This window comes from Aethalodelphis obliquidens, unplaced genomic scaffold (genome assembly GCF_003676395.1).
Source record: "Aethalodelphis obliquidens isolate GAN/ISIS:26980383/991018 unplaced genomic scaffold, ASM367639v1 scaffold30, whole genome shotgun sequence".
Taxonomy (NCBI): domain Eukaryota; kingdom Metazoa; phylum Chordata; class Mammalia; order Artiodactyla; family Delphinidae; genus Aethalodelphis; species Aethalodelphis obliquidens.
The window spans coordinates 9,188,064-9,214,971 of NW_020837974.1; the positions used below are offsets into that span (position 1 = coordinate 9,188,064).

At 57.2% G+C, this 26,908-nt stretch overlaps 2 protein-coding genes across 2 annotated transcripts in view; one reads left to right on the plus strand and one right to left on the minus strand.

The window, feature by feature from the left end:
* Positions 1–562: 562 nt before the first annotated feature.
* Positions 563–10,704, minus strand: STX1A (syntaxin 1A). The gene is made up of 11 exons (XM_027125509.1): positions 10,683–10,704; positions 10,345–10,466; positions 9,634–9,711; positions 9,177–9,276; positions 6,280–6,354; positions 5,442–5,515; positions 5,236–5,344; positions 5,072–5,145; positions 4,120–4,257; positions 2,357–2,467; positions 563–2,069 (listed from the first exon to the last, which is right to left on the minus strand). Exons 1-11 carry the CDS (start codon positions 10,702–10,704, stop codon positions 1,992–1,994), a joined length of 981 nt encoding a protein of 326 aa, XP_026981310.1. The 3' UTR covers positions 563–1,991.
* Positions 10,705–16,892: 6,188 nt separating this feature from the next.
* LOC113630312 (uncharacterized) overlaps positions 16,893–26,908 on the plus strand; it is a 12,322-nt gene continuing 2,306 nt past the window's right edge. Inside the window, exons 1-3 of the mRNA XM_027125511.1 lie at positions 16,893–17,070; positions 17,164–17,279; positions 18,528–18,605. Of these exons, the coding sequence (XP_026981312.1) occupies positions 16,893–17,070; positions 17,164–17,279; positions 18,528–18,605 (372 nt within the window). The remainder of the gene's footprint in view (positions 17,071–17,163; positions 17,280–18,527; positions 18,606–26,908) is intronic.

Genomic DNA, 26,908 nt, shown 5'->3' on the forward strand with positions numbered 1-26,908 from the left:
AGAACTTAATGTATGAAAGCATTCTTTTAACCTGCAAGGAACAAGGTAGATTAATTTAGGGCTGCTTATATGTGACTTAGATGAAACTATATTATGTATAACAACACCAGGCAAAGTTGGGAAGCATGGGTGGGATGAAATGAAAGGTATCCGTGGTACCCACTGGCCTGAGGCCTCTGCCCAGTCTGGTTTCCCTTTGGTCTGAAGGCACTATCCAGCCCAGCGGCCTGGGCTGACTTTAACCCCGAGCCGCCGCATCAGCTGACCAGTCCAGCACTTGGTTGCCTCTGGGGCCTGTCTTCTCTCCAATCACTAGTGGTCAGAAGGACAGGTTTGGCCCCGGGTGGGGGACTGTCTAGCAGGGTGATGAGAGGGGATCCAGTGGTGGCTTGTGACTCCGGGAGAAGTGGGAAGAGGGGGTCAATCTGGGCCCACAGTACAGAATAGGCGTCAGGTGTTAAGCAGGAGTGGAGAGATGTTCAGGCTGGGGTGGAGGGGCCAGAGGGTCTGGAAGGTGAAGGCCAAGGGAGGCGGCTGGGATCCTTGGTCTCTGAGCCCCGTGGTGCCACGTAGGATCAGCACCAGTCCTAAGGTCATGACACTAAGAAGTCTAGAGCAGAGGCATGGTACAGGTACAAATGTTTATTCTACATAAAAATTTCACAAAATGGGCAGCTGGTTGTACCAAGACCTTTGGTGAAGGGGTGGAGGAGGGGGAGGGGAGTCGCTGTTCAAGAAGGCAACACGGACAGCGGTCACAGTCACTGGGCAGGAGCAAAGCCGAGGGAAGGCGGGGCTCAGACCTGGCCCCGGCCCCTGCTGCATGCGCTCGCATGCATGCTCCTTGCCTGTCAACGGGCGACGGGGGTTTTGGGTGGGGGCACATCTCAGACTTGAGAAGTCCCGAGACAGTGGGGAGGAGGGAGGTGCCCCTCCCTGGCTGGCTGCTGAATACTGCATCCCAGACACCTGACACCCACGTGGCACGTCAGTGGGGGGCAGCAAGGGCAGGACGAGATTGCGGGCGCCTGAAGGGATGCTGACTTCCCGAGCACAAGAGAGCAGGGACCACTGTCCCAAACATGCAACACACAATGGCTTGAGGACCCGACTAGGGCCTGCCAGGGAGAGTGGCTGGCCCGGGCCGTGGGCTTTACCAGTGCAGAGGCCTGACCGGGGCCCGCTCTGCCTCCCTAGCTCCGAGGGTGGCTGGAGACCAGGCACCAGTCAGCCTCTTCCAGAATATTACCTGGGGTCAGGCGTAGCCCAAAGGGGTTGCTCCTGGGGCTGTAGGAATGTGGGAAGGGAGGCTGAGGCAGCTGAAGACCTGTTGGACTCTGCCCCGAGGCAGGGGAGGAAGCCTGGTCTTGACACGGCCAGAAGCCAGAAGCCTTACCCGGCCACGGCACCCTGAGCCTCCCTGGCAGTGAATTGGCTGTTAGAGGCTTAGAGCTGGGCTGTCTCTCAGGGCCACCCTTCCCCGAACCTGAAAAGCAGCACCATGTGGCCAGCTGGTCCCCAGCCCTCAGGGGGCTTGGCTTATGGGGACAGCTGGAGAGGACACAGGATGGGGCAGATGGGCTGGTCAGTAGGAGGCAAGGTTGGGGTCCAGAGAGTCTCAATCCCAGGAGAGGGCAGACCCCAGGCTGGAGTGGAATTACTGAAGGCTGGGGGAGGGGAGCATAGCTGACTACCCCAGGCAGCCCTGTCTATAAGGAGAGCGGCCTGGGCTAGGGCCTGAGTCTGTCCCTTGCCGGCCCATCCCCACCGGGCTGGCTGTTGCCCAGCCTGGCTCCCCTCTGCCTCCTCTGTACAGACGCACACTGTCACAAGGGTCATGCACACGATGGCTCAGGGCAGGGTGGGAACGGGGGCCCTGTGCAGAGAAAGCGGTATGGGGTGGGGAGGAGAGGGCCCGAGCCAGAAGGTGGCAGCAGCCAGGCGGCCTCCCGGGGTGGGCCATCCGGAGCGCAGTGGTGGTGGGGTGGTCTCTACCCGAAGATGCCTCCGAAGGTGGAGGCGATGACGATGCCCAGGACCACACAGCAGATGATGATCATGATCTTCTTCTGCACAGGGAGGCGAGGAGAGACCTCAGCGCGGAACTGGGGCCAGGAGGGAGGCTGTGGGGCGGCTGGGGAGGGGCTCTGGGGAGGGATGAGGGTTGGAGAGTCTGGGGGATTGAATGAGGGAGAAAGTGAGGGCCTGGAACATGTCTGGGTGGGGTTTTAACTGGGCACCAGAGGCTCTGGTCAGAGCTGAGGGAGGGTGCAGGCAGAGCGTGGAGGGGGTTGTGATGGTCCGGGGGCTCTGTGTGCGTGAGGACGTGGGCTCGGGCAGGGTTGGGGCTACTGACCCGGCGAGCCTTGCTCTGGTACTTGACGGCCTTCTTGGTGTCAGACACAGCCCTCTCCACGTAGTCCACCGAATGTTCCACGTTGTACTCAATCCTGTCAATCATCTCTCCCTGCAGGGCCAGGGGCACCCGAGCTCCAGAGGGCCCCCCTCAGGGTTACGAGGGGGCCCAGGGCAGGATTTCGGGAAAGCAGCCTGAGGTTAGAGAAAAGGAGAGTGTGAGGGGGATGGGGCAGAGCTTCTCACCGGTGCCCTTCGCCTCTGCCAGGCACCCCGGCACCCTGCGCAGCTCCCTGAAATGCAGCCTCAGCCAGGGGGGCGGGGACCATGCAGAGGACGCTCAGAAGGGGCCCTGACCCCGGGGCTGGGCAGAGGACAGCACAGGGCAGAGGAAGGCAGGGGTGGGAGTGGGTGGGCTGGAGTCTGGCCAGAGTGACGACGGTGAGCCCCCCACTCCATCCTCCCCAAGCACGATGGTTCCGTCCAGCCCGGACAGGCTTTGGTCTTCAACCTTTAAGATCCCCCTGCCCAGTCCCACAGGCCTTGTGGGCCCTGCAGTCTGGTCCCAGGAAGCCCCCGGAGGCCACTCGACCATGACAATGCCCAGGACTCCCAGCAGCAGCGTGTTGAGGGCTGGCCGCTCTCTCCAAGCCCACTGCTCCCACTGGTGTCCACAGCACCATGGTCTCCCGCCCCAGTGGAAGCAGCAGCCTCCTCAAGGCCTCCCTGCTTCCTAACTCGGGCCATGCCACTCCCACACTTAAGACCCTTCAGTCTAGAAGAGACTCCAGCAGCCCAGCACCGCCTGCCAAGACTCCACCTCTGTCATCTCCAGCTCTCCCCGTGCTCTAGCCGCCCGGATCTCCTTTCTGCTCCTCACATAAGTCAGGCTCTTGCTGGTCTCAGGACTGTGGTGCTGCTGGTCCCTCTGCCTGGGCCAACTGCTTCACTCGTCCCCTGGGAAGTCTTCGGAGCTCAAATGCCGCCTCCTCAGAGAGGCCTTCTCTGACCACCCCGTCCAAAGTGGCCACTGCGGTGACTGTGTCACTCCAAGTGTGGCCCTTGGACTAGTAGCGTCGGCATCACCCTTGAGCTTGTGAGACATGCAAATTTATGAACCCCCACCCCACCTACCGATGTCTGGGAACGGGGACCAGAATAGGGGAACGTATAACAAGCCCTCCTGGTGGCCCTGGAGCACTTTAAAGTTTGAGAACCGCTGCTCTGTCACGTCGCCTCCTAACGTCTGGCACAACTGGAGAATATGCCATTCATTGTTTACTTATGCTGCCCTTTTGCCCAACAGACATTAGCTCTCAGGGAGCAGGCCCTCAGCTGTCCTGGTCACGGCTATACCTCCGGCTCCTAGAAAAGTGCCCATCCACAGTGCCCACATGACACACAGCTGGTGAACAAGACAGGACAAGGCTGGGTGAAGGTGGGTAGGGCCATGCAGGGCCTGGGGTCTTGGAAGGCCAAGCAGAGCCATGCAGAGAGGATCCTTCAGGTGGGCAGGACCCTGAGGGCAGTTTCAACAGCACGTGGTTAGTTACCTGAAGACTTGGTCCCTCCCGGGCAGGGCAGCATGGCGGGCAGAGAGGGTAGGGTTAGTGCCGCCCTGGGTGCTGCTGGGGGCTGGGGGGGACGGTTGGGCCCCGGGCGCTCACCTGGCTCTCCACGAGCAGGGCCATGTCCGTGAACGTGTCGTGCAGCCCTGGGTGCTGCTGGGGGCTGGGGGGGGACGGTGGGGCCCCGGGCGCTCACCTGGCTCTCCACGAGCAGGGCCATGTCCGTGAACATGTCGTGCAGCTCCCGGATGCTGCTCTCCAGCTTGATGATCTCACTGTGGCGCGTCTCGATCTCGCTCAGGGCCTGCTTGGAGATGCTGGAGTCCATGATGATCTAGAGGGTGGGAGCAGTGGGCTGGGACCCAGGGACCGGCTGAAGGGAGCGGGGGTGGGGACTGGGACAGCAAGAGGCCGAGGGTGGAAGCAGGCCACCAGGATGGGCCGTGGCCTGAGCAACACGTTCTGACAGCAGAGCCTGAGGCTTCTTCCTCAGCCGCAGCTCTCCCCCCACTTTCTGCTCGGCGCTTACTAGCTGTTACCTAACTTCTCTGAGACCTGATTTCCTACCTGTAGATTTCCTACCTGTAACATGGGGCTAACCCTCCCCACCTGTGCCCGTGCATAGTAACAGCTGAGTGGTAGTTGCCCCGAGGGGCCCAGGCCTTGAACAGCCTTTCGGCCTCTCTCCCATCCCCTCTCCTCCTGTTCTTCCTCCCACACTGAATGTAGCCGACACCCCCTCCTAGAACCACACGCCCAAGCTGCCTCCCCTACCTGTGTGCCACCTCCTTCAGCAAGCCCCCCTGCCGGGTAGAACATGGAGCTTCACGTGCATGTAGAGAGGCCAAGGGCACCGTGTCCTCCAAGAGGGGTAAAAGGTTCCGAGGCTGGTGGAAGGAGCCCCTAGCCGGTGGCAAATGAGCAGGGGTAGCTAAGGAGCGGACCCGACTGGGAGGAACCGGGAGACGGGTCTTAATTCCCCCTTTGCCCCTAACATTTGTGTGACCTCTGCCTGGTCCCTAAGCCTCTCTGGGACTCGGCCTTCTCTTCTCTAAAACCTGCCGCACAGGTGGCTGTGTCCAAAGACTGCCCAGATCCGGCGCTCTGCACGCACACCAGGGTCCCCAGGGGGAGGGGTCCACACTCACCCCGGAGGCAAAGATGGCGGGGTTCCCACTCTCCAGCATGTCCTCCAGCTCCTCGCTGGTCGTGGTCCGGCCGGCTGTGAGCAGGGGTCACGCTGAGCCCGGCCTTCCCCAGGGTGGTCAGCGGCAGCCCGGCCCCGCCCCTTGGCCCCACCCCCTCAGCTTACTGATCTCCAGCTGCCTCTGGATGCGGCCCTTGCAGCGCTCGCGGTAGTCAGTCTGCGTGGTGTTGTACTCTGACATCACCTCCACAAACTTCCGGGACAGTGTGGAGTGCTGGGGGCCCGAGATGGGGGTGCAGGTGTTAGGCCCACCCCACCGGGCCCCAGAGCCTCAGGTGCCTGGCTGCCCACCCCAGAGGTCCCGCCCACACCTGTGTCTTTCGGATCCTCAGGTCAGCGGATGAGCGGCTCAGGCCTTCCTCCTGCTCGATGCTCTGCTCGATGCCTGGGGAACAGCCAGCTGCTGATAACCTGCCCCATTCACCGCTGCCTCGCCACCCACACACCCAGGATCTGGCTCAGGACCCTCCCCTGGGGGGACGTGTCTTGTCTGTTGAGTGGGGTCACACAGGAAGCAGAGCAAGAGAGAGCTCCAGGCACTGATGGAGGCGGGGCCCACAAGGGCTCTTCCAGGCATGATGTGTGTGGGGGTGCGTGCATATACACAGACACACCTGTGAGGCCTCAGGCACACACCAAGCTGTGTATCTGTGTGTGTACACCTACTATGTGCTAGGCCTGGTGGCTCAGGCCCACCCTGTCTCTCTCCCGCTCAGGAAGGCTGTGCATGGAGCGAGGAGTGGGGGCATGCCGTGGAGGGGGTCGGGGGGTGGGCAGGGCTAGGTGGCCACAACCACAGGGCACGGGACCCCTAGGCCTGTGCTTTCCGGGGCATGCATGCCTGTGCTCACGTGAGCGTGTGGGGGCTCCTGTGTGGGACCAGGCACTGCTGGCCACTCCTTTAACTCTCTTTAGCTGACAGTGTCCAGAGTGGAACACTCCCTGGACGGAGCCTCAGGCATGTGTCCCAAGGCCCAGCCCAGAGCCTGGCACAAACAGGCCTTGCCAGGTAGCTGCTAAGTAAACGGCGCGTGAGGAAAGAAAGACCCAAAGTACCCCTCAGAGCCAGTGAAATTCCATGGGCTGTGTGGGGGAAGCAGGCCTGGAGTGCCCCCCACATCCCAGACAAGGCCTGGAGCCCAGACTCACTCTTCAATTTGGAGCGAACTTTGTTTGCTGTCTTCTTTATGTCAGACATGAGTTCCTCCAGCTCTTCCTTGGTTTCTGGGGAGGTAGAAGGGGTGGCGGGTAGACACCCTGGGCTCCCCCATGCCTGATCTTCAGGCTCAGGCCCGAGGGGGCTCTGGGCAGACCCTGGGTCTCCCCTTGTCCCCTGGCTAAGAGTCCGCCTGCCCCTCCAATCCCGGGCCGGGGCCACACCAGCTGCAGCCTCACCCCTTCTCGTGTGTCTTCCAAGGAGCCTCCCTTCTGCCTTCGCCGGCTCCCCCCAACCCCCTGCCGATAACAGATGGGGCTAAATTTAAGGCAGAAGTAATTGTGGAGCAGCTGGTGATGCTGAAGGTGGCACTGGGGAACGTTTACTTGATAACTTGCCTGAGTCGAAGGTGGAGGTGCGGGCTCACCTAGCGCTACCTGGTGGCTCTGGGGGTGGACATCCAGCTGATGGGCTGATGCGGGCCAGGGGCCAAGGAGGCAGAAGCCAGCCCCCATCAAGCACCCTGGGCGGGGCAGACCCTGTTCTCTTCACAAAGTCCCCCTCCCCAGGTGCTGAGCTCAGTGAAGGCCAACTGCTGAGTGCCCGGTAGGTGGATGGGGGCTGGAGGCACCCGGCCGGGTGGGGGCTGTGAGAAGAGCTTCACAGAGGTGGGCCCCTGGGGTACAGTCAGCTCTAGAGGTAGCATGGAGCGGGGCTATGAGGGGGTGAAGCTGGGGGAGGGCTGTGGCGTAGTTTCTGGCCCTTGTTCCAACTGGAACCATCTCTGGAAAGCTGGCAGAGGCCATGGAGGTGCCCAGCTAGCCCTGCTCCCTGCGAGGGGTTGGCTGGCAAAGTGGGGCAAGATGGCTGCTTCCCTCTGGGGTGCTGGGTGGAGCCCAGCCTCAGGGCAGCCCCCCATGGCTCCACCCCCTGGAGAAACCAGGACTGAGCTCCTGGCTGGAGCCTTTCTCATCCACCCTGTGCTTGCTTCTGGGGTTGGGGCTTCTCCCATAGGGGACTCGGGAGGGGCATTTACAGTGGCTGATCAAGTGGGAGGGCCACTTCCCAAGTGGAATGTGAACGAGGTGGAGTGGGGGGCTTCCAGGAGCGGGGGAAGAGGCCTTGTTCGTAGGAACAAAGGCAAACTCGGTTACCAGCTGCTCTGACGTCACAGCCTCTTTTGCTCAGACCCAGAATAGCCCAGCCTGGATGGCAGCCCCCAGAGGAGGCAGAGCAAGCCTTGGCCCAGGAAAGCCCCCCACTCACTGCCAACTTTCTTTGTGATGCCCCCTCAGCTCTGCTCCGCCTCTGCCCTAGAACCCTTAATGGGGAGCCCCCTCCCCTTGGGGAGTGCCTGTTAGCCCATGTCAGTGACCGTCAGCCGGGTCCTGACTGCCCAGCTCATGGGTGGCAATTCTAAACTGGTCACTAGTGCTGTCTGATGAAGGTGGCACAAGGCAGCCAAGGCTGGGGGAGTTGGGCAGTTCTGTCCCCTGCCTGCCCCACCTTCCAGCAGGTGAGAGGCCAACTCCCAGCTCTTTATAGTCTCGCCCCACAGTCAGCCCCCTCCTGCACCTCACCAGGAGTGACCCACCAGGGACACGCGCTGACCCGGATACACACGGGCCCACAGACAAACCACATCACATACTGCCGTCCCAGACAAACCTCTAGGGAAAGGGGCAAAGCACGATGACACAGCAGCTGCACTGGATGTACGCCCTGCTCTGGGGTGTCCCTCTTTCCTTCCCACTTCTTCCTGGGCTAGTCTCCCCGGCTCCCAGCTGACTCACTCTGCCTTCAAAGGGCCTGGCACTGGCCTCAAGTTCAAGCACACTTTGGGGCCATGGAGAGATTTATTCTGGGTGCTTGAGGATGCCTGTGGGCCTGGGGCTGAGAGGCCATGGATAGGGAGGCAGTGCTGGAGTTGAGAACAAAATCAAGCTTTGGGTGCCTGGGTGGTGGGCTATGGGCCGTAGGTCCTTTCCCATGAACACCTGGGCAGCAGCCGGACCCTCCCCCGTGCTTTGTCCTGGGGCCCCATAGGCTGGCGCCTTCCAAAGGAGCTGGAGAAGGGAGAGAGGAGGTGAGCAAGCCGCAAGAACAGGCAGGCAGTGCACACACCCAATCTGATGAGTCCAGGTGGCTGACCTGGGCCCCAGCCCGTCACTGCCTCCCCAGGGCTGAGGGTGAGCCCCCTCTATGGGAGGGGGTCACGGGCCTGCATGCCGTCAGACTGGCCCATGTTAGTGTAGTAGTAATCAACACCTCCACGGGAATCGTGACAGCCAGGTCAGTGGGACCCGTCTGGAGACAGTGAAACGTAGACACACACAGCCTCCCTGTGCAGAGGGAGAGAGGTCACTTCCTGGAGCCCTGAGAATGCCCGGCTCCGGGGTACCAATGGCCAAGTGCCAGGGCTGCCAGCTTTTTCCGGAAACTCTGCCTGCTTGGCCGGCTTGCCCTCCCACAGCGCTGATGCCTCAGAGCTGCCATCTGCTCCCCTGGGGAGGCGAGGGAAAGGGAGAGGCTGGGCTGAGAGGCCCTCTATTGATCAGAGGCCGCTGCCTCCCTCCTTGCTCCCTCCCAGAATCCCAGGGCTACAGCCGGCTGGCCAGCCGCGCCGCCTTAGAAAACAGCCAGCTCACCTGGGGAGGGCGGGTCCGGCGCCTGACCCCGCCCTTCTCACCAGGCATCCGGTAGGTGGTACTGGGCACTGACCCCACCCCCACCCCGGGCCTGGGACAGCTGTTTCCTGAGGCTTCCCATGGAGCCCTCCCCAGCCTGGCCAGGCGCAGGCAGCCCTCAGCCGACCAGCAATGAAGGGCGTCCCTCCCCGCAGCAGTGCCCTCCTGGAGGCCTGTGGGGCTCCTCACACCTACACACTCACTCTCATCAGGGTTGGGGGAGGCCAGGATGGCGCTGTGCTTCCGCTTCACCTCCTCCACGTTCTCTGAGATCTTGTCAATGAAGCCACGGATCTCCTCCACCTGTGGACCAAGGCCAGGTGGTCTGGGGGCAAAATCCAGGGAGGGGGCTTCTTGGGCCCAGGGCTTGCCCAGAGTAGGGCTGGAGGTCAGGGCTCAGGGCCAGACTGGGCCAGGCTTCAGGGGGTAGGTGAGGGGGGGTGGGGCTGCTCCAAGGATCCTTCTAGACTGGGGTAGGAGTAGGGAGGAATGGGCCATCCCAAAATTTGCTCCCCTCTGAGCCTCAGTGGGCTCATTAACTGGCGCCTGTGGGCTGCTGAGACAGGCGCAGGTGTGTAAGAGCCCTGGCTGCCTCAGAGTTGAGACGTGGCCACCCTGGGTCTGCCAGTGTTTGGGGAGAGGCAGGTGTGCTGCTCCCACCTGTTCGAAGAACTCATCCATGAAGCGGTCTCGGTCCACGGTGACAGTGACATCGTCATCATCATCGCTGTCCTTGGCCTGCACAGGGGTGTGCACACATGAGCAGACCTGTGCTAGGACCACTGGGCCCCACTGGACCTGGGACACCCAAACTGCCCAGCATCTACAGACAGCAGGCCCGCAGGCTGCAGCTCCAGGGCCCTTGGCAGGGACAAGGCCTGGCTGCGCCCTCAGCTCCCAGCCGCAGTGAGGAGGATCCCTGGGGACCCAGCATGATCATGGAGAGAGGCCTTGCCTATCAAGTTGGTGACAGGGCCAAGTATCCACCTCCGTGCCAGGCACTCCTTCCCCTGCTCAGCTGCCTCCCCTCCCCCACAGGACTGGGGTCCTCCGAGCACACCCCTCACCCTAGGGTGCTGCTGGGGAGGCCCTGCCACAGGCTAGGCAAGAAAACCTCAGGGCTTAGTCCCCCGGCCACTGGCCCCAGCTCACACCATGCCTGAGACAGGTTGACTGGCGTTCCCAAGCTGGCCCTGAGTTCCAAGCTCCCCCTCAGGGGAGGGCCATGCAGGGGGAGGCCTGGGCACCACGAACACATCCCTGCCAAAAGGTGGGATGGCTCCGATATGGGCCATCCCCACAGCACCCAGGCCGGCTTGAGAGCTCCTGCCTGTGAGGGGCCTCTGATCCGCCAGGCTTGCTCCCTCAGACCTCGGGGAACTCTCCCTCCTTGTTAGTCTTGACATTGATCCTCTTTCCTTCCAGGTCCAGAGTTGGGTCCGGCAGGCACAAGAGGCCAGTCACGTTGCCACTTGGCCCGGGGCCTGCCTCAGCTGCAGGTGCAGGCCTCACCCCGCGGCCCCAGGGGCAGCCGTACAAAAGCCAGCCCATCAGGAGGTGGGGGTGATTACACCTCTGACTTCCCAGCATGCTGGCCACTCTCATTACTGTCCCCCACACCTGGAATCAGCCATGGTCAGCCCACTCTGCTGGCAAGGCCAAGGTCCCTCTCCACAGCAAGGCCCAGATGCTCAGGGCAGGATGGTCACCTGGGTTCTCGGGCTGGGTCATGCCTCCTCATTTCTCAGCGCCCCACAGGAGGAGGCACTAGCCCTCACCCTGATGCTCTCTTGCGAGGATGGAGGCAGGCAGAGGCTGAGGGGCCGGGGAGGCTGAGGGACCGGGGAGGCTGGGCCCCCGCCGGCTGGGGAAGGGGCTGAGTTCTGGGCCCAGCACAGACACTGACTGACTGAGGGACTTCCCCTCCGGGTCTGTTTGCTCCTCTATGAAATGGGGACAGTGATGCCATGCTGGGGGACGCGGGCTGAGAATGGATGGGGAAGCCCAGCATGTTCTGTAAAGGGCTGTGGCCCTGGGGCTCTCAGGGTCCCACTACCCCACCAATGTGGGACCAACCAAGAGAGGGGGTTGGTTGGGAGCTTTATGGAGGCGGCCCCCCTCCTCAAGAGATCACACCTCCTCCCCCAGCAGCTAAAATAAATCCTCGCTCCCACAAGTGCCTGTGGCTGCCGCCAGGTGGCCCCCATCCCCCACCAAGCCCACCCTTAGCCACAGAGAATCTAGGAGCCATTTCCATACTTTGAGGCCCAGGAACCAAGCCAAGCAGGAGGAGCACTCCCTAGGGACACCGAGGCAGGGTGCAGCCTGGAGAACCCCAGGGCCCCCTCCCCGGCAGCCTGCCAGCTTGGGAAGTGGCCCCAGGAATTCCTGCCATTCAGCAGCCTGGCTTCTCTGTCCTTCTGGTGCCCAGAGAAGGATAGGGATGGATGGGAAGAGGCAGAAGGAGAATTTTCCAGCTCCCTTCCCTTCCGGAGTGATGACCCGCTAGAGCCAAAGACAAGGGCGCCGGAGTCACTGGAGATGAGAGTCACTGCCAGGGACCCCGGGGCTGATGCCTCCCTTTGGGCCTCAGCTTGCCCATCTGTGAAATGGACTTATCTTTTCCAGGCATCCAGCCAGTTCTGACCTGCTACCCGCACAGCCTCCCTGCACAGAGGCTGGACTTGAGTAGCTTCTCCAACAGAAGGGTGGTGGTGGGAGAGATGCCACACCCTCCTCCATGCTCTCTATCAATTGGAGGGTTTAGGGCCTGACCTCACAGCCTGGGTCAAACAGCTGTGGCTCTGAGGGGATGCTCCAAGGGCACCCTTCCTTACCAAGTGCTACTTCTTCTTCCTCCTCAGGACCTTTTCACTCTCACGCCCCTCTTCATCTCACTGCCCCAGCCGGAAATCTGATCTCACCACACTCCGCCTATAACCTATAACCATCTCCCTGCCCCTATAATCTACCCACTGTCCTCCCTGCTGTCACCATGTGGCTCCCTCTGCCGGCAGTGCCAATTCCATGGAGCTGACATTCCCCTCGTGTGTGCTTTGCCACCCCCTTCGGAAGCCTTCCCCAGCTCCCTGGGGTGGGTATCTTGCTCCTCTGGTTCCCCACACCCTATTCGCATCCCTACTGGAACCACAGGCACACACTCTCAAGCCCTAAGGGACCTGAAAAGGCACCTTGGCCGCAGCATCTAGCCGCAGCTTTCACACCTCCGGGGATGGAGAGCACACCAGCTCTCTCGGGCACTTCTGCCTATCCGGAGCAGCCCCAATCGTTAGAAAGTCCTTCCCTTTCCTGTGGTTTGGCCCCAGGCCGTAAAGAACCTGTTGGTGCCCTCTCCCTGGGCTGGCCCTGCCAGAGATCTGAAGGTAGCATCCACATCGTTCCTGGGTTTTTCTTCTCAAGTTGACCATTCCCTCCCCTTCAGATCCTTTCCAGAGGCCTTAAGTTGCAGCCCCTGCCCCAGACTTGTTCCACTCAGCCTCTGTCTTCTCCCGCAGTAGAAGATATAAACTGAACCTGCTGCTGATTGTGGCCTGAGCAGTGCCAAAGAGCTGACCCATCACCTCCCTCTTTCTACATAGTCTACCTCTGTTAATGCAGCCAGGGAATCACAGAAGTGATGTTATAGTTCTTCCTGCCAAGGAAAGCCCCCAAGCCCTTCCCCACCCTGTTTACTTGGTTGGATTTGGGGCTCAAGGGAAGGATCTTCATTTGTTCTGATCCTTGCTTCAGTTTGTGAGAATCTGACGGTTTATGCCTTTGTTGCCCCCTGCAACTTCAACCACATCTAGGCCAAAGCCCTGAATGGTTAGGGCCCCAGCTCCCTTGGGGATCCGCCAACCCTCTCTAAGTGGCAGTCACAGCTCCGGAAAGAGGGCTGGACTAGAGCTGGGGACTTGAGAGGCTGCAGCGTGGAGGCGGCAGCTGGAGTCGTGAGGCAGTTATAAACTCAAGGGTACAAACATCTTCTGGACAAACCCACCCAGACATCATATGGGCACCCTGTCTGCCACCTGGCCAAAACTAAGTTCCACCTTTCTCCTGAGCCCCCTTCTCTGAACCCCCCTGCTCAGAACCCCCGTTCTCAAGAGTCCCCCAAATCAGAAACTGGGGGGAGCATCCGCACTCTTCCTCCTCCTCTCACATCCAACCTACATCCAATTTGTCATGGTGTTTGTTTTTTGGTTCTAGTGTTCACAGGTTCTCAACCCTGGCTCAGGATCTGAGTCCTTCGGTGGGGGATTAAAAAAACAAAACAAAACAGCTTCCAGACCAAATGAGAATCTATGGGGATGGGGCTGGTGAGGTTAAGTTTTTTTTTTAAGCCCCCCCAGGATGGAGAACCACTGGTCTGGTCTCACTCCTCTCTGGCCGGCTGGCCATCTCGGCTCTAGCATCATCACCTCCGGCCTGAGCAATCAGAAAAGAAAATCGGTGCGGGAGTGAGAAAGCACTGCCCCACCACAGGGACCTGCTGCAACAGGGGAGAGAATATCCCACTAGAACCACCACGCGTGCAGCCCTGGTGGTCTCTCCAAGCAGAGGCTCCAGGATTCCAGGATACCCTCCTGGAAGTAAGAGTGTGAATCCTCCAAGGGGTGCGGAGGCCAGGCAGCCTCCGGGGCGTCCTGGGGGACGGTGGCAGGCTGGCAGGCCGGCTTGATTCATTCCTGCTGGAGCAGGAGTTGCTGTTGTCTGTCTCGAGGGCTATTTTTTTTTCCCCTTGTTCTTTTTAATGACTAATCAAAGCCGGTATTACTAAAGCAGAGAGGCCCAGAGCTGAGTCAGGTCAGGGGTGTGCGAGAGGCCGAGCTGGGTCTCCAGAAAGAGAGGGCTCTCCTTTCTGACCCCTTCCTCCTTTCCCCATCCTGCAAACCTCCCCCTCCCCCAGATCCCTGCCCTCAGCCGGGTCTACCCCTTAGCAGGGCCCCAGAGCAGCTCAGGGAGGCAGCTTCGGGCTGTGGGGAGGGGCTGAGCTCTGCCTCCCTCCAGGTGCTGTGTGACCTTGGATAAACTCCTGGCCCTTTCTGACCTCAGTTTTCCATTTGTAAAATAGCAGGTTGGACTAGATAGTTCCTGGAGGCCATCTGTACCTCAGATGAACACGTACCCAAATCCACTGGGTTTTTTTTTTTGTGGGGAAACTCCAAGGAGGTGATGAGAGGGAACGAAGGAAGGAGAGGGCCCCTAGCCTGGGTCTATTCTTACACTCCCATTTCTTCTGCTCTGCAGGGCAAAGCCGGTTGGCTCCACTGTACAGACAAATGAGCATGGAGAGGTTAAGGCACCAACCTGCCTGCTGTTGCCCCGGGAACCCCCAGTCTCTTCCCAGCAGTGAGAGAGAAAAAGGGAACCGGTCAGCAGAGTGCTGCCCCGGTGAGCTGGGCCCTGCTCTAGACCAGATGTCAGGCCCACCCACCATTCTCTGGGTTGGGCATCCTAGCCCCTCTGCCTTTACTCACACTGGTCCCTTCTTTTGGACCACACTCCCTCCTCCCATTCAAATCCAACTCCTCCTTCTGGGCCATCCCAAGTCCTCTCCTTCCAGGAAGGTTCTTCCTGGGTCTGGCTACCCCATTCTCCCTCCTCTTTACTGTCGCAGGCCCCCCTGTGTCTCACATGGCCCAGAATGTAGATAAACACCATTCTGGGCCCAGGGAGGGGTGGGTCGGCTCCAAGGAGTTCTCGGAAAGAAAACCAGGGAGGCCTCTGAACTGGGGGAAGGAGGCAGCTGCAGGCCAGGCGGGGCTGCCTGGGGACACCTTGTCCCCAAAGTCTCCCAGTATACTCTGGTGACCCAGGTCTTCACCCGTCCTAGGCCTCCAGGCTGCCCTTCTGATCTCTGAGGGCTGTGGAGAGCATTCAGGTCCCCACACCGGCCCACGAGGACCCCTTCATTCTCCCTCTGCATGAGAGGATCAGCTCCACGAGAGATGAGGGCTGGAGAAGGCTGGAGGGCTGGGCCTGGCTTGCAGCGCTGAGGAAACGTGCTAGCTCCTTCCCCAAGTGTGACTTTTATAAATAAGCTCCCTTCGCCTTCCTTCCAAATGTGGTGGGGAAGGAGGAGGAGGGGGGAGGAGGAGGGAGGGAGGCTGGCTGTGGTGCAAGTGGCTGTCCCAAGCGCCACCCTCTGTCCAGCCCAGCTAGCACTGGAGCCTCAGTTCCTGGGGGTTCTGGCTCCTGGGGTTCAAGGTCTCCCCCAAATATGGAGTCAGAGTCAGGAGACCTGTGACCACCCCTCTTGCCCTGAGAAACTGGGTTCGAGGTACCTCCGCTTCATAGATAGGAATCTATGCAGCCCAGAGGGAGACCTGGGGAAATGGCAGTGCCCCATACTAATGGTTCCACCCCACCCAGTGTGGGCTCCTGCCAGCGGACCCTCAAGGCTGCTAGAAACCCCCAAGGGGCAGAGCCACCCAGCCATGAGTACAGCAGCCTTCATGGGCGCTGAATGCCTGGACTGGGGGCCTGTCTGGAGAGGAAGACTCAGTTTACTTTCAGAGAAGCCAGGCCTCACCACCTAAAGACCACTCTGGCTAGTGTGTGTGCGTGTATGTGTGCTGGCTGGGGGGAAGGGGGGAATCACAGACACACCAGAGCAAAGAGCTGGCTTCAAGCTTCCTACAGCCCAAGATCTCTTAGGCCTTAGGTCTCAGCCAGGTCTGAGTGTGACCATTTTTAGGACTAGGTGAAGCCCCTTTCTACCATCCCACTTCATCTTCCAGGCCAGCCACATCTCTTTTGTGCCTCAGTTTTCCCTTCAGCAGAGGGAATGAAGCTGATGAGTCAGAGGATGTCAGACGGAAAGGACTGTGCTCTCCCTGATCACCTGGTTCCCACATACACCCTCCCCTGACCCACCAGGCACCCAAACACCAGCAAATGCACCACACAGCCATTCATCACCGAGATAACCACACTCCTTCTGACTCAACCAAGCACAGGAAACTTGAGGGCAACCACAAGGGCTGGCGGGGGAAGAGTTTAGATACCATACACGACATGAGGGACCATCTTCTTCCTTTGAAACCTCGTGGGGTTTACTCCTGGGTCTGGGCACTCAGCCAGGAATAACACAGGTCTGACGGGAGAGTGGGGGCTGGCAGCCAGAGCAAGGGGGACACGGAGGCAGGAGAGCACAGGTTCCAGCCCCATGCTGCCCAGGAGACAAGACTGGTACAACGGGTGGGAGACCCAGGCACAAATGCAGGGGACCTATGGGCAGAGAGGACAAGCCATGGGATCAAAAGTCCAAAGGACCCTTGGAACTTTCCATATAAGGGGACCCAGGTCTCTGACTCTAAGGTGGGTAGCACGGGAAGTGTTCTGGGGAGACACTGAGCTAGCCCCGCCCCCGCCACAGAGATCAGCAGGTGGGGGCCTGCCAGTACGGGGGGGTCAGCCGGAGCATCAGAGGAGCCTCAACTGGGTCTAGAGCCCTGATGCCCCTCTCCCCACAGGCAGGCTTCCCTTCCTTCTCTGTCCCCCCCAGCCCCCCCACCCCAAGATTGCCATCTTTAAAGGGAGAGGTGCGAACACCCTGGTTAATAGCAGAGGCCAGGGGAGGGGGGCCTTGACGAGGAGGAGCAGGCGGCAGGGGTCTCTGTCAGGGCTGGGAGAGGGCGGGCTCCGACTCAGACGCTTTGCGCATCCTTCTACTTCCCCCACCGGAACCCCGCCCCAGAAGCCACACCCCAGGGGCCCCCGAAACACAGGTGGAAAAATAGGTTCAGGTAGGAATCCGACCAGGGAACCCCGGAAGGGTCTGGAAACGCCGGCCCGGGCTGCCCGGAAGTCAGGAATGTGGACCGGGAGCGGGTCTGACCCCTCCCGGACCAGGGCGGGCAGCAGATGCCGATCGCCACCGGGTGGGGAGCCACAGGTGACGGGAGCTACAGGTGATGGAAGGTGATGGGGGCGGCGGTCGCCCCGCGAGACAGCGCCCAACGGAGGAGCCCGGCCACACCCGACCGCCCCGTTTCCGCAGCGCGCCCTGCAGCGGGGCTCTGGACAGCGGACCGCCCGCGGCCCCTTCCCACCGGTCCCGCCGTCTGTCTAAACCAGAGGAAGGGCAGAAGGGTCAGTGATGAGGCACCGTGGGGAGAGAGAGTCGGGACCTGCTCCGCGGGGCGAGCGAGAGGTCAGGCTTCGGTCCCGCCACCGATATTCCAGAATACCCCTTCGACCCCCGAAAAGAAGGGGGCGCCGAAAAGTTTATCCAGGACTCCGGGCTCCAGTCGTCAGTCCGCGAACCATCGGAACCGAGCTCATGCGAGCCCGTGACCCCAGTGGGTCCAAGGGGCGGGACCCGGATGGGGGTCCCCGGCTCGGCACTGCTCCCTCCTACCCTGGCCAGGGACGCAGGGACTACCGCCCCAGAGGTCGCCAGAGGTGGTCGGGGAGCTGCCCGGCCGCTGGGCACGGGCGGCGAGGGGCGCCGCGCAGGGGCCGGACTCACCGTGCGGAGCTCCTGTGTTCGGTCCTTCATGCTCCCGGGAGTGGCAGCGGCACCGGCTGCAGCCCTGTGAGCCCCGCATGCGCGGCGGCCGCCCCGCGGCTGCGCAGCGCCAGCCCGGCCCCGCCCCGGCCCCCGGGACCCCGGCCCAGCCCCCAGCCCCTAGCCCGGCCCCGCCCCTCGCCCGCCCCGCCCTGGCGGGTCCCAGCCTAGAGCCCAATTCTGGGACTCTGGCTCCCCGCTCCCACTGCCCACCCTCCCCCACACCCAATCAGGTCCTCCGAAGGGTCACAGCCCAGGGACCTCATCCCCCTGCGTTCTCGACGCCCGCCTGATCCCTGCCTGGGGTCGGTTCCCAGAGTCTCTGCTCCCTCCCGTCCCAACTCCGTCCTCCCTCCTCCCATCCCTCGACTCAGCCGCTCAGCATCCCTCCTTCTGGACCCTGGCTCTTCACCCCCAGGAGCCCTCATATCCCCGGGGATTTGCTAGAGGTTAGACCCCACCTCCCTCCTTAATTTTATTGCCTTGGGACCTCCAGCATCCCCCTCCAAAAGCCTCCTCGAGCCAAAACCCTCTAGAGTTCCAGCCTTTGAGCCCCTACCCTTCCTGCCTTCTCCCAGCGTCTCATCCAGACTCAGGCTCTGGCCCCTTCTTTCCCCAGGATTCCTCAGTTCACAGTCTGATGCTGAGTGACCACCACTTTTCCTTTAGTTTCCACTCCCAGCAAGATGCAGACACCCCTCTATTTTAGGGGAAGGTGATCTAAGTTATAGCCCCATCTCTTTCCCCTTTCCCTGTAGTCCCAGTCCTGCATCCCAGCCCCGGGCCTGAGATCCTACTTCCTAGCTAGAAGCTGGGAGTAGCTAAGCAGGGGCTGAGCTCCTCTGGACTAATGGGAAGGTCTTCTCAATACTGTGGAGGGGTGGTGGCTGGGGGCTAGTCAGTAGCAGATGCTTCTTTTCTGGTCCCTGCCAGCATCTTGTTGAGCGGCAGCCACACACACACACACCCAGCTGCCCCCTCTGTGCCCTGGCCCAGATGCTCTGACCTCAAGCCAAGCACTCCCCCTTCCCTTCCCCAGGGCTGCCAAGGTGTTGCTCTGGAGCTGGGCCAGCCCCCTGCTGACCAGTATGTCCAGGCCCAGCAGTTCTCCGAGACTGTGGGCACAGGTTAGCTGGCTGGCAGACAGGCTGGAGACACTGTTCCAGCCATCCCTCCTTCCCAGGAAAGTCTGGTCCAAGACTAGCTCAGACGTAGCCTAGCACGAGAGGCAGCCACATCCCTTCCACTTGTCCAGACCTCAACCTTGAGTGTCCCACAGAGCAAGTGTTGGTGGTGCCCCATTTGACAGATGCGAGACCAGAACTCACCTGCTAGAGGGACTTGCCCAGGGTTACAGGGAACAGGTGGCAGGGAAGCTGCTGATTCCTGGTTCAGAGTACTTTCCTCTGTGCAGGGTGACTCAGTGGGGTGAGTCATGGGTGCAGCCCCAGAGCCCAGTGTCTGGCCCTGTGGGGAGAGGGCAGGAAGGGGAGACACAGCTGCTGCCCTTAGAGAATCCTGGTGTCATGCCAAGCATCACTTATTGAGATGAATATTAAATGGTAGCGTGAAAAATGAATAGAGAATGAATGTGTGCCCTTCAACTTAAACTGCCTTTCTGATACAGGTCTTACTCTCATTCATTCATTCATTCATCAAACATTACCTGGGAATGCACGTTCTGGGGATACTGTTCTGCACTTAAGGTGCTCCTAGAGTGGTGGGAGAGACAGACATGGTTTCAATATGTGAAGGATTCAGGGTGGCTTCCCAGAGCCGGTGACATTCAAGCTGGATATTGAAGGAGTGGCATTGCAGCAGGCAGTGGTGCAGGCATTCTAGACAGAAGGAGTGTGCCCAGACGCTGGGGTGAGGGTGGAGAGCAACTGGAGAACCTCAGGAGCCTGCTGCAGTGCTCAGGTATGGGGATGAGCGTGGGTGGGAGATGAGTCCAGTGAGGGAGACCTTGAACGTTAAACTTCATTGTGAAGACAAGGGGGGAGGCAATCAAGGGTCCGACTTTCATTCCCTTAATCAAAAAGCATCTACTATGTGCTGACTATTCTAGACGTTAGGGACATGGCAGAAAACCAAAGTCCTTGCCCTCCATGGGTTCTAGTAGAGGAGAGAGATGACAAACAAGAAAATAACATACATGACGGTGATAATATATTATGAAGAAGATAAAGCAGGACAGAAGGAGTAGGGTGCCAGGTTTGAGGCAGGATTCCAGCTTTAAATCAGGTGGTCAAGGAGGGCCTTGCTGAGAAGGTGCCACTTGAGTACATATTTAAAGGAGGTGAGGGGGTAGGGCTGCCCTGGTGGCGCAGTGGTTGAGAGTCCGCCTGCCGGTGCAGGGGACGTGGGTTTGTGCCCCGGTCCGGGAGGATTCTGCATGCCGCGGAGCGGCTGGGCCCGTGAGCCATGGCCGCTGAGCCTGCGCGTCCGGAGCCTGTGCTCCGCAACGGGAGAGACCACAGCAGTGACAGGCCCGCGTACCGCAAAAAAAAATAATAATAATAATAAAGGAGGTGAGGGGGGCTTCCCTGGTGGTGCAGTGGTTAAGAATCCACCTGCCAATGCAGGGGACATGGGTTCGAGCCCTGGTCCAGGAAGATCCCACATGCCATGGAGCAACTAAGCCCGTGCACCACAACTACTGAGCCTGCGCTCTAGAGCCCGCATGCCACAACTACTGAAGCCCGCGCGCCTGGAGCCTGTGCTCCGCAACAAGAGAAGCCACCGCAATGAGAAGCCCGCGCATGGCAGTGAAGAGTAACCGCCACTCGCCGCAACTAGAGAAAGCCCGCGCACAGCAATGAAGACCCAACGCAGCCCAAAATAAAATAAATTTTAAAAACCTTTTTTTTCTAAATAAATAAATAAAGGAGGTGAGGGAGTGAGGCATGTAGGTCTCTGGGGGAGGAGCATTCTGGGCAGAGGAAACATCAAGTGCAATGACCAGGAGCAGGGAGTGTGCCTAGCATATCGGAGAGACAGCAAGGAGGTGAGGATGCCTGGAGTGTGGTGGGTGAAGAAGAACTCCAAGGAGGTGAAGTCAGAGGACTCGAGGGAGGGGCGTTGGAATTGACTGTGTGTCCCTTGGCTTTGATTCTGAGGGTGATGGGAGCCCCCAGAGGGTTTTGAAGAGAGAAGGTACCTGATCCATCTTGGGCTTCAGCAGGATTGCTCTGATTGCTGAGTGGAGAACAGACGGAAGGGGACACGGGAGGAAGCAGGGACGTATTTAGGAAGTTGTTGTGATCACGCAGGCAGCTGGGCCAAAGGTGATACAATGGTGGTGATGAGAAGTGGTCACATCCTGGATACATTTTATTTTTATTTATTTTATTTTATTTTATTTTATTTTTTGGCTGTGCCATGTGGCTTGCAGGATCTTAGTTCCCCAACCAGGGATTGAACCTGGGCCACAGCAGTAAAAGCGCCGAGCCCTAACTACTGGACCACCAGGGAGCTCCCCTGGATACATCTTAAAGGTAGAGCCAACTGAGAGAAAGAGAGGCATCAAGGATGCCTGGAGTCAAGTTTTTTGCCCTGAATACATGGAAAGATGGTGTTGCCATTTGCAAAGATGGAGGAAAAACTAGAGAAGGAGCAGGTGGCAGGTGGGTGGCAGGTGGTAATAGGATTCGGGGTTTGGACCCTTAAGTTTGAGTGGCCCATTAGACATCCCACCAGGGAGGGCAAGTAGGCCACTGCCCATAGGAATCTGGAATTTGTGGGAGAGGTCCAGGCTGGAAGAGGCCACCATAGATGGTCTTAAAGCAAGGGAAGAGGCTCATCTATAGCAGCATGGAGGCCAGCTGGAAGGCTGCTGCGTTGTCCAGGAGAGAGACTGGGACTGTGTGAACAAGAGCAGGACCCATCGGCTGGAGAGAAGGGTCAAAGGCATTCAAGAGATTTATTTAAGGGAATTCTCTGGTAGTCCAGTAGCTATAGTTAGGACTCCGTGCTTCCACTGCAGGGGGCACGGGTTCGATCCCTGGTCAGGGAACTCAGATCCCGCAAGCCATGTGGCCAAGAAAAAAGAGAGAGAGAGAGAGAGAGAGAGATTTAATACGACTACACTTTATTTCAATTATGAAAAGAATATGTTTGTTGTAAAACATTAAAACAGTGACAGAGGCTTCCCTGGTGGCAGTGGTTAAGAATCCGCCTGCCAATGCAGGGGATGCGGGTTCGAGCCCTGGTCCGGGAAGATCCCACATGCCGTGGAGCAACTAAGCCTGTGTACCACAACTACTGAGACTGTGCTCTAGAGCCCGCGAGCCACAACTACTGAGCCCACATGCCACAACTACTGAAGCCCGCGCGCCTAGAGCCCGTGCTCCGCAACAAGAGAAGCCACTGCAATGAGAGGCCTGCGCACCGCAACAAAGAGTAGCCCCCGCTCGTTGCAACTAAAAGGAAAGCCCATGCACAGCAACGAAGACCCAACGCAGCCAAAAAAAAACAACAAACAAATAAATAAATTTAAAACAAAACAAAACAGTGACAGATATTATGAACTAGAAGCCACAGGCCCTGTGACTGACCACATGCCGATAAGCACAGAACTGGCACCTGGGAGAGGGGTTTGACCAGGATGTGTACTATTTAAGGTTTCTGCCCTGACATCCAGAGGAGACAGGCAGACAGTCAATGAGGAGTTAGTGTGGCACACAGGCTGGAGACTTGGAAGGCAGGAGGAGCCTGGCTTGGGGTGGAAATGGAAGTTGTGGGCCCCAGTCTAGGGAAGTATGTGCATATGTGTGTGTCTGTGGGTGTGTGTCTGTGTCTATGGAAGTAGGTGAAGGGCTGAAGATGAAACTGACAGGTGAAGGATGGCCAGAGACAGAGGACCTAGAACCATGGCAGGAGCTAAAGAAGAAGCTGCTGCACAAGGCGCCAATGAGTACCCGAGCAGCCACCTCCCTGGGATCAGGGACCACTTTGCAGACGTGGGGCATTTGACTTGGGGCTTAAAGGATGAGTAGGAGGTGACCAGGTGGAGAATGAGGGAAGGGCATTCTGGGGCAAAGCTGTGAACAAGGACATGGACAGTGAGAGAGCAGGGCTTCGTCCCTGTGGGAACCAGGCAGTCCCCACAACACACATCACTCCCATTCTTTAATGTGGTTAATTGATGGAGATTCAGTCCAGAGCAATGTTCTGTAGAGCCCTCTCCCCACTCTCGTTAAAGGGGCATCACTGTGCCCCAACACTGGCATTCTGCACCCCTCTACTTGTTCAGGTTTCCTTTTTTCCTTGAGGAGCAGGGAAATGCTGGTACCACAATATAGCTTTCCAGGTCCTTTGTGGTCTGGCCCTGCCTCTCTTCTTGGAGGCCACCTTCCCTCCCACCCTGTGAGCAGCCTTAACGCCTGACCTGCACATGCCTGGGGCCCTCTCCTCCCTCTTTTCTCCTCCTCCCCATGCAGCTGGCCAATGACTTCTAGTCCTTCCCCGCTAGACATCACCTCCTCCAAGAATTTGTCTCTGACCACCCAAGAATGAGCTTTGGACTCCTTCTGCGTGGTCCCACAAAGGCCTGTATTTATCCCGACTATAGCACTATCGTCCTGTGTGTATATAGTGTGTGTTAAGTGTCTGTCCCCTCATTAGATGGGGACACATAAAGGGAAGGAACGGGGTCATGTTCTTGTCGATTCCCCAGGGCTGGCACAGAAAGTGTGTTTGCAGACTGAGCTGGAAACACTTGGATGCTTGAATGAGGCGTGTTCCTATAAAGGAGCACTGAAGGAAAGGCTGGGCGTCTGGGAGCATCCTCGCCCCAGCACAGTTTGGGGTTTCCATCCCAACAGCAGGGAGGGTGGGAGTGGGGATCCCTAATATTGGGAACTGCTGCCACCTGCTGGGCAAGGCCGGTGTTGCCTTGCCCACGCCCTCACGGCTGAGCACCTGTGTGCCCAGGTCGGGATGATGACAGTCACTACTTGTCCTCCAGAAACTCCCGGGCTGGTGTGAGAGACACCCTGACAGTGACAAGACAATGATGTGGAAGTATATGGGCTTTCGGGGTCTGGAGGCGGAAGGGGAGGCAGTTTGTGTAGAATTCAGGAATTCTGTCCCCGGGGCAGAGTTGTGAGGGGCTCAGAGCAGGAAGGGCCAGCCAACCCAGGCTCCGAGGCTGGGGAGAGTGCGTGTCCGTGTGTGTGTGTGTGTGTGCGTGCGTGCGTGCGTGTGTGTTGTTGATGTTCTCCTGTTGTGGCTTTTCTGCTGCTTTCTGGCAGATTTACTCCCTCTTTCTCCTCCCCTGGGAAGTCTGGCCCTGGCCCATTATTGTACAAAGTTCTGGCCATTGTGTAAGGGTCACTCTTACTGTGACCCTATCAGGAAGGCCCTCCTTTAGTTCCATTTCACAGATGAGGACGATGAGGCTCAGAGAGGTAAACACAAACCAGGTACTGAAGGTTGGGTGACATGGTTTGTAAGCCACCTAGCCCTGCAAATCCAAGCTGTTTGACCACAAAGTCCAGCCCTGCCCAGCAGGCAGCTCTCCTTCCCCCTTCCAGACTCCCTAACCCCAGCCCACCATCTTCTAGCTCAGTCTTGAGGCCTGGGCTCAGCCATCCTGGGGGTGCAGCAGAGGAGGGAGATACGGGCAGTAGGCAGCTGGGGAATGAGTCTCACTGCTCAGTGTGTGATATTTAAGGTATTTGTGATGGAATTGACTATATGCCTGAATACATTGCCCTCCTTTTCCCAATGAGAAGATTTTTAAGAAAGAAATTTGGCTCAATAGTCTAATTAAAACATTTAGGGGTGCAAATGAAATAAGCGGCTCCCTAGTAATATTTAGTGAAAACATTTAAAATGGAAATACTTTAAATCACATATATTTACAAATAACTTTATTTCAAAACAATTCTTTTCCACGCTCACGGTTTGTGAAAGTTCATTCGAACCCTTCACTTGTATTTCTGCTTCTCATTGTCATGTCATGTGTCATCCCTAGCACCTCCTTTGAGTTCCCTAATACAGTTTTCTCGAATGTGTCATCTTCACTTGTGCTTGGAAATACAGAACTCTTTTTTTTTTTTTGGCTGCACTGCATGGCATGTGCAACTTCCCCGACCAGGGATTGAACCCGTGCCCCCTGAGGTGGAAGTGTGGAATCTTAATCACTGAACCATCAGGGGAACCCAGAGCTTTTTGAATCCATGAATGATGCTGTTGCTGGAAAAATTATTCCAAGTCATGAGAACGGTTATCTTTCATCTCAGTGGTAGGTTAATATTTGTGATCTCCCTAGGATAGTACAGAATTATATAAAATAGCAATCTCCTAGTCTTTTATCATTCTCTTGCCCTGCTTTCTTTTTCTTCACAGCACTTCTTACCATCTGGTATACTCATTTATTTATTGTTTATTGTCTATCTCCCTTCCCTAGAATGTGAGCTCCGGTGGTCAGGGAACTTTGTCTATCTTCTTGTTTTATGTCTGTCACTTGGAAACATGCCTGAAGCATAGTAGGTGCTCAATAAATATCTGTAGAATGAACGAATATAAAAGTCTTAGAAATGTTTGATAGCCCAGTGGCAGCCAGGACCATGCATGCAGATGGCACTGGTGTGGGATGGGAAGGCAGCCCTGCCAGACCCACCCCCATGTAAGGAGGGCATCTAAGTCAGGGGCAGCCTGTTGTCTCAGAGGATTAGCTACCTACAGGGAGACTGAACAAATTATAAAATATATTGAAAACAATTGGGGAAAAGGCAGTAAAAATCTGGAAAGGGGGAAAGCTAGGATGAACCCTGTGCCATTGGAATTTAAGGTCTGAATGGAAACTATTTTTCAATATATGGAAATTGTATTAGTTTGGGTTTTCGGAGAACCAGAACCAATAGGATAAATATAGAGAAAGAGACTTATTATGAGGGATTGACTCACGCAATTATGGAGGCTGAGAAGTCTCACAATCTGCTGTCTGCAAGCTGGAGACTTGGAAAGCAGGGTGGTGGAGTTCCGGACTCAGACAGAAGGCCTGAGAACCAGGGAGCTATAATGGTGCAAGTACCAGTTCAAGGGCAGGAGAAGACCAAGTCTAGCTCAACAGTCTGAAAGAGAGAATTCAACCTCGCTCTGCCTTTTTGTTCTATTCAGGCCCTCAATGAATTGGATGATACCCGCCCACATCAGGGAGGGCCACCTGCTTTACCCAGGCCACCAAGTCAAATGCTAACCTCTTCTGGAAACACCCTCACAGACACACCCAGAGGTAATATTTAACCAGGTATCTGGGCATCCAGCAGCTCAGTAAGGTTGACATATAAAATTAACCATCACACAGATAAAGGAATAAACATAGGTATAAATGTGTATGTTTATGTGTGTATATAAACATGTGTCTACTGAGCGGGCCTGGCAGTAGAGGTTACCCTAATTGCATTGAGCACAACTAACACCCAGATCTCGGTTTCTAAATATTATTCTCCAGCAAAAAGAAACAGGTATTCTTGTTGAAATGGCTAATTCTAGGGCTGGGGCAGGGAAAAACAAGATGAACCTGGAATATCTTATTGAGCCAGAAAAGAATGGACGTGTCCAAAGAATGAGGCGACACATCAAAATGACAAGAGGTCAGCAAGGGGCACCCGTTGACCAATCCTGGGACAATTTAAGCATCAAAATAAATGATAGGAATGGATTATAACCTATGGAATAAAATAGGAAATCACAAGTTCATCTGATAAATAAGTAAATGAATAAATAAATGGGGGTGAAGAAAAAGTTTTTTATAATAGAAGGCCAACTAATAAATGTAGAAGAAATGATAAAATTGGAAAATCACCATTTGCAAACCATTGTATTAATAATTAATTCAGGCAAGAAACATCAATGGATGCTGAAACCTATGGGTGAAAGTGGGATGAAGAAAAGGGTGTTTCATAGTCTTAAAGTACCTCCCTTCCCCAATACCTACTAATTATGATCAAGTGATCAACATTACCAGCACCAGGCGTCACGGTTCCAAATGATACTGAATACAAGAACACAGCATCAGGAGTTCCCTGGCGGTCCAGTGATTAGGACTCAGCGCTTTCACTGCCATGGCCTGGGTTCAATCCCTGGTCAGGGAACTAGGGAACTAAGATCCCGCAAGCTGTGCAGCATGGCCAAAAAAAAAAAAAAAAAAAAAAAGCACAGCATCGTTTTTGTGATATTTCTGCCCAAAATATATAACAGTGGTCTAATTGTGAGAAAGAAATGGACAAACCCAAATTGAAGGACAGTCTACAAAATAAGTTCCCTGTAATTTTCAAACATGTCAAGGTCAAAATTCAAAGAAAGGCTGCAAATTGTTCTAAATTGAGGGAGACCAGAGAGATGTGACAACTGGGTGCGATGTTTGATACCATATTAGTTTTTTTAACCCTAAAAGGATATATAGATACA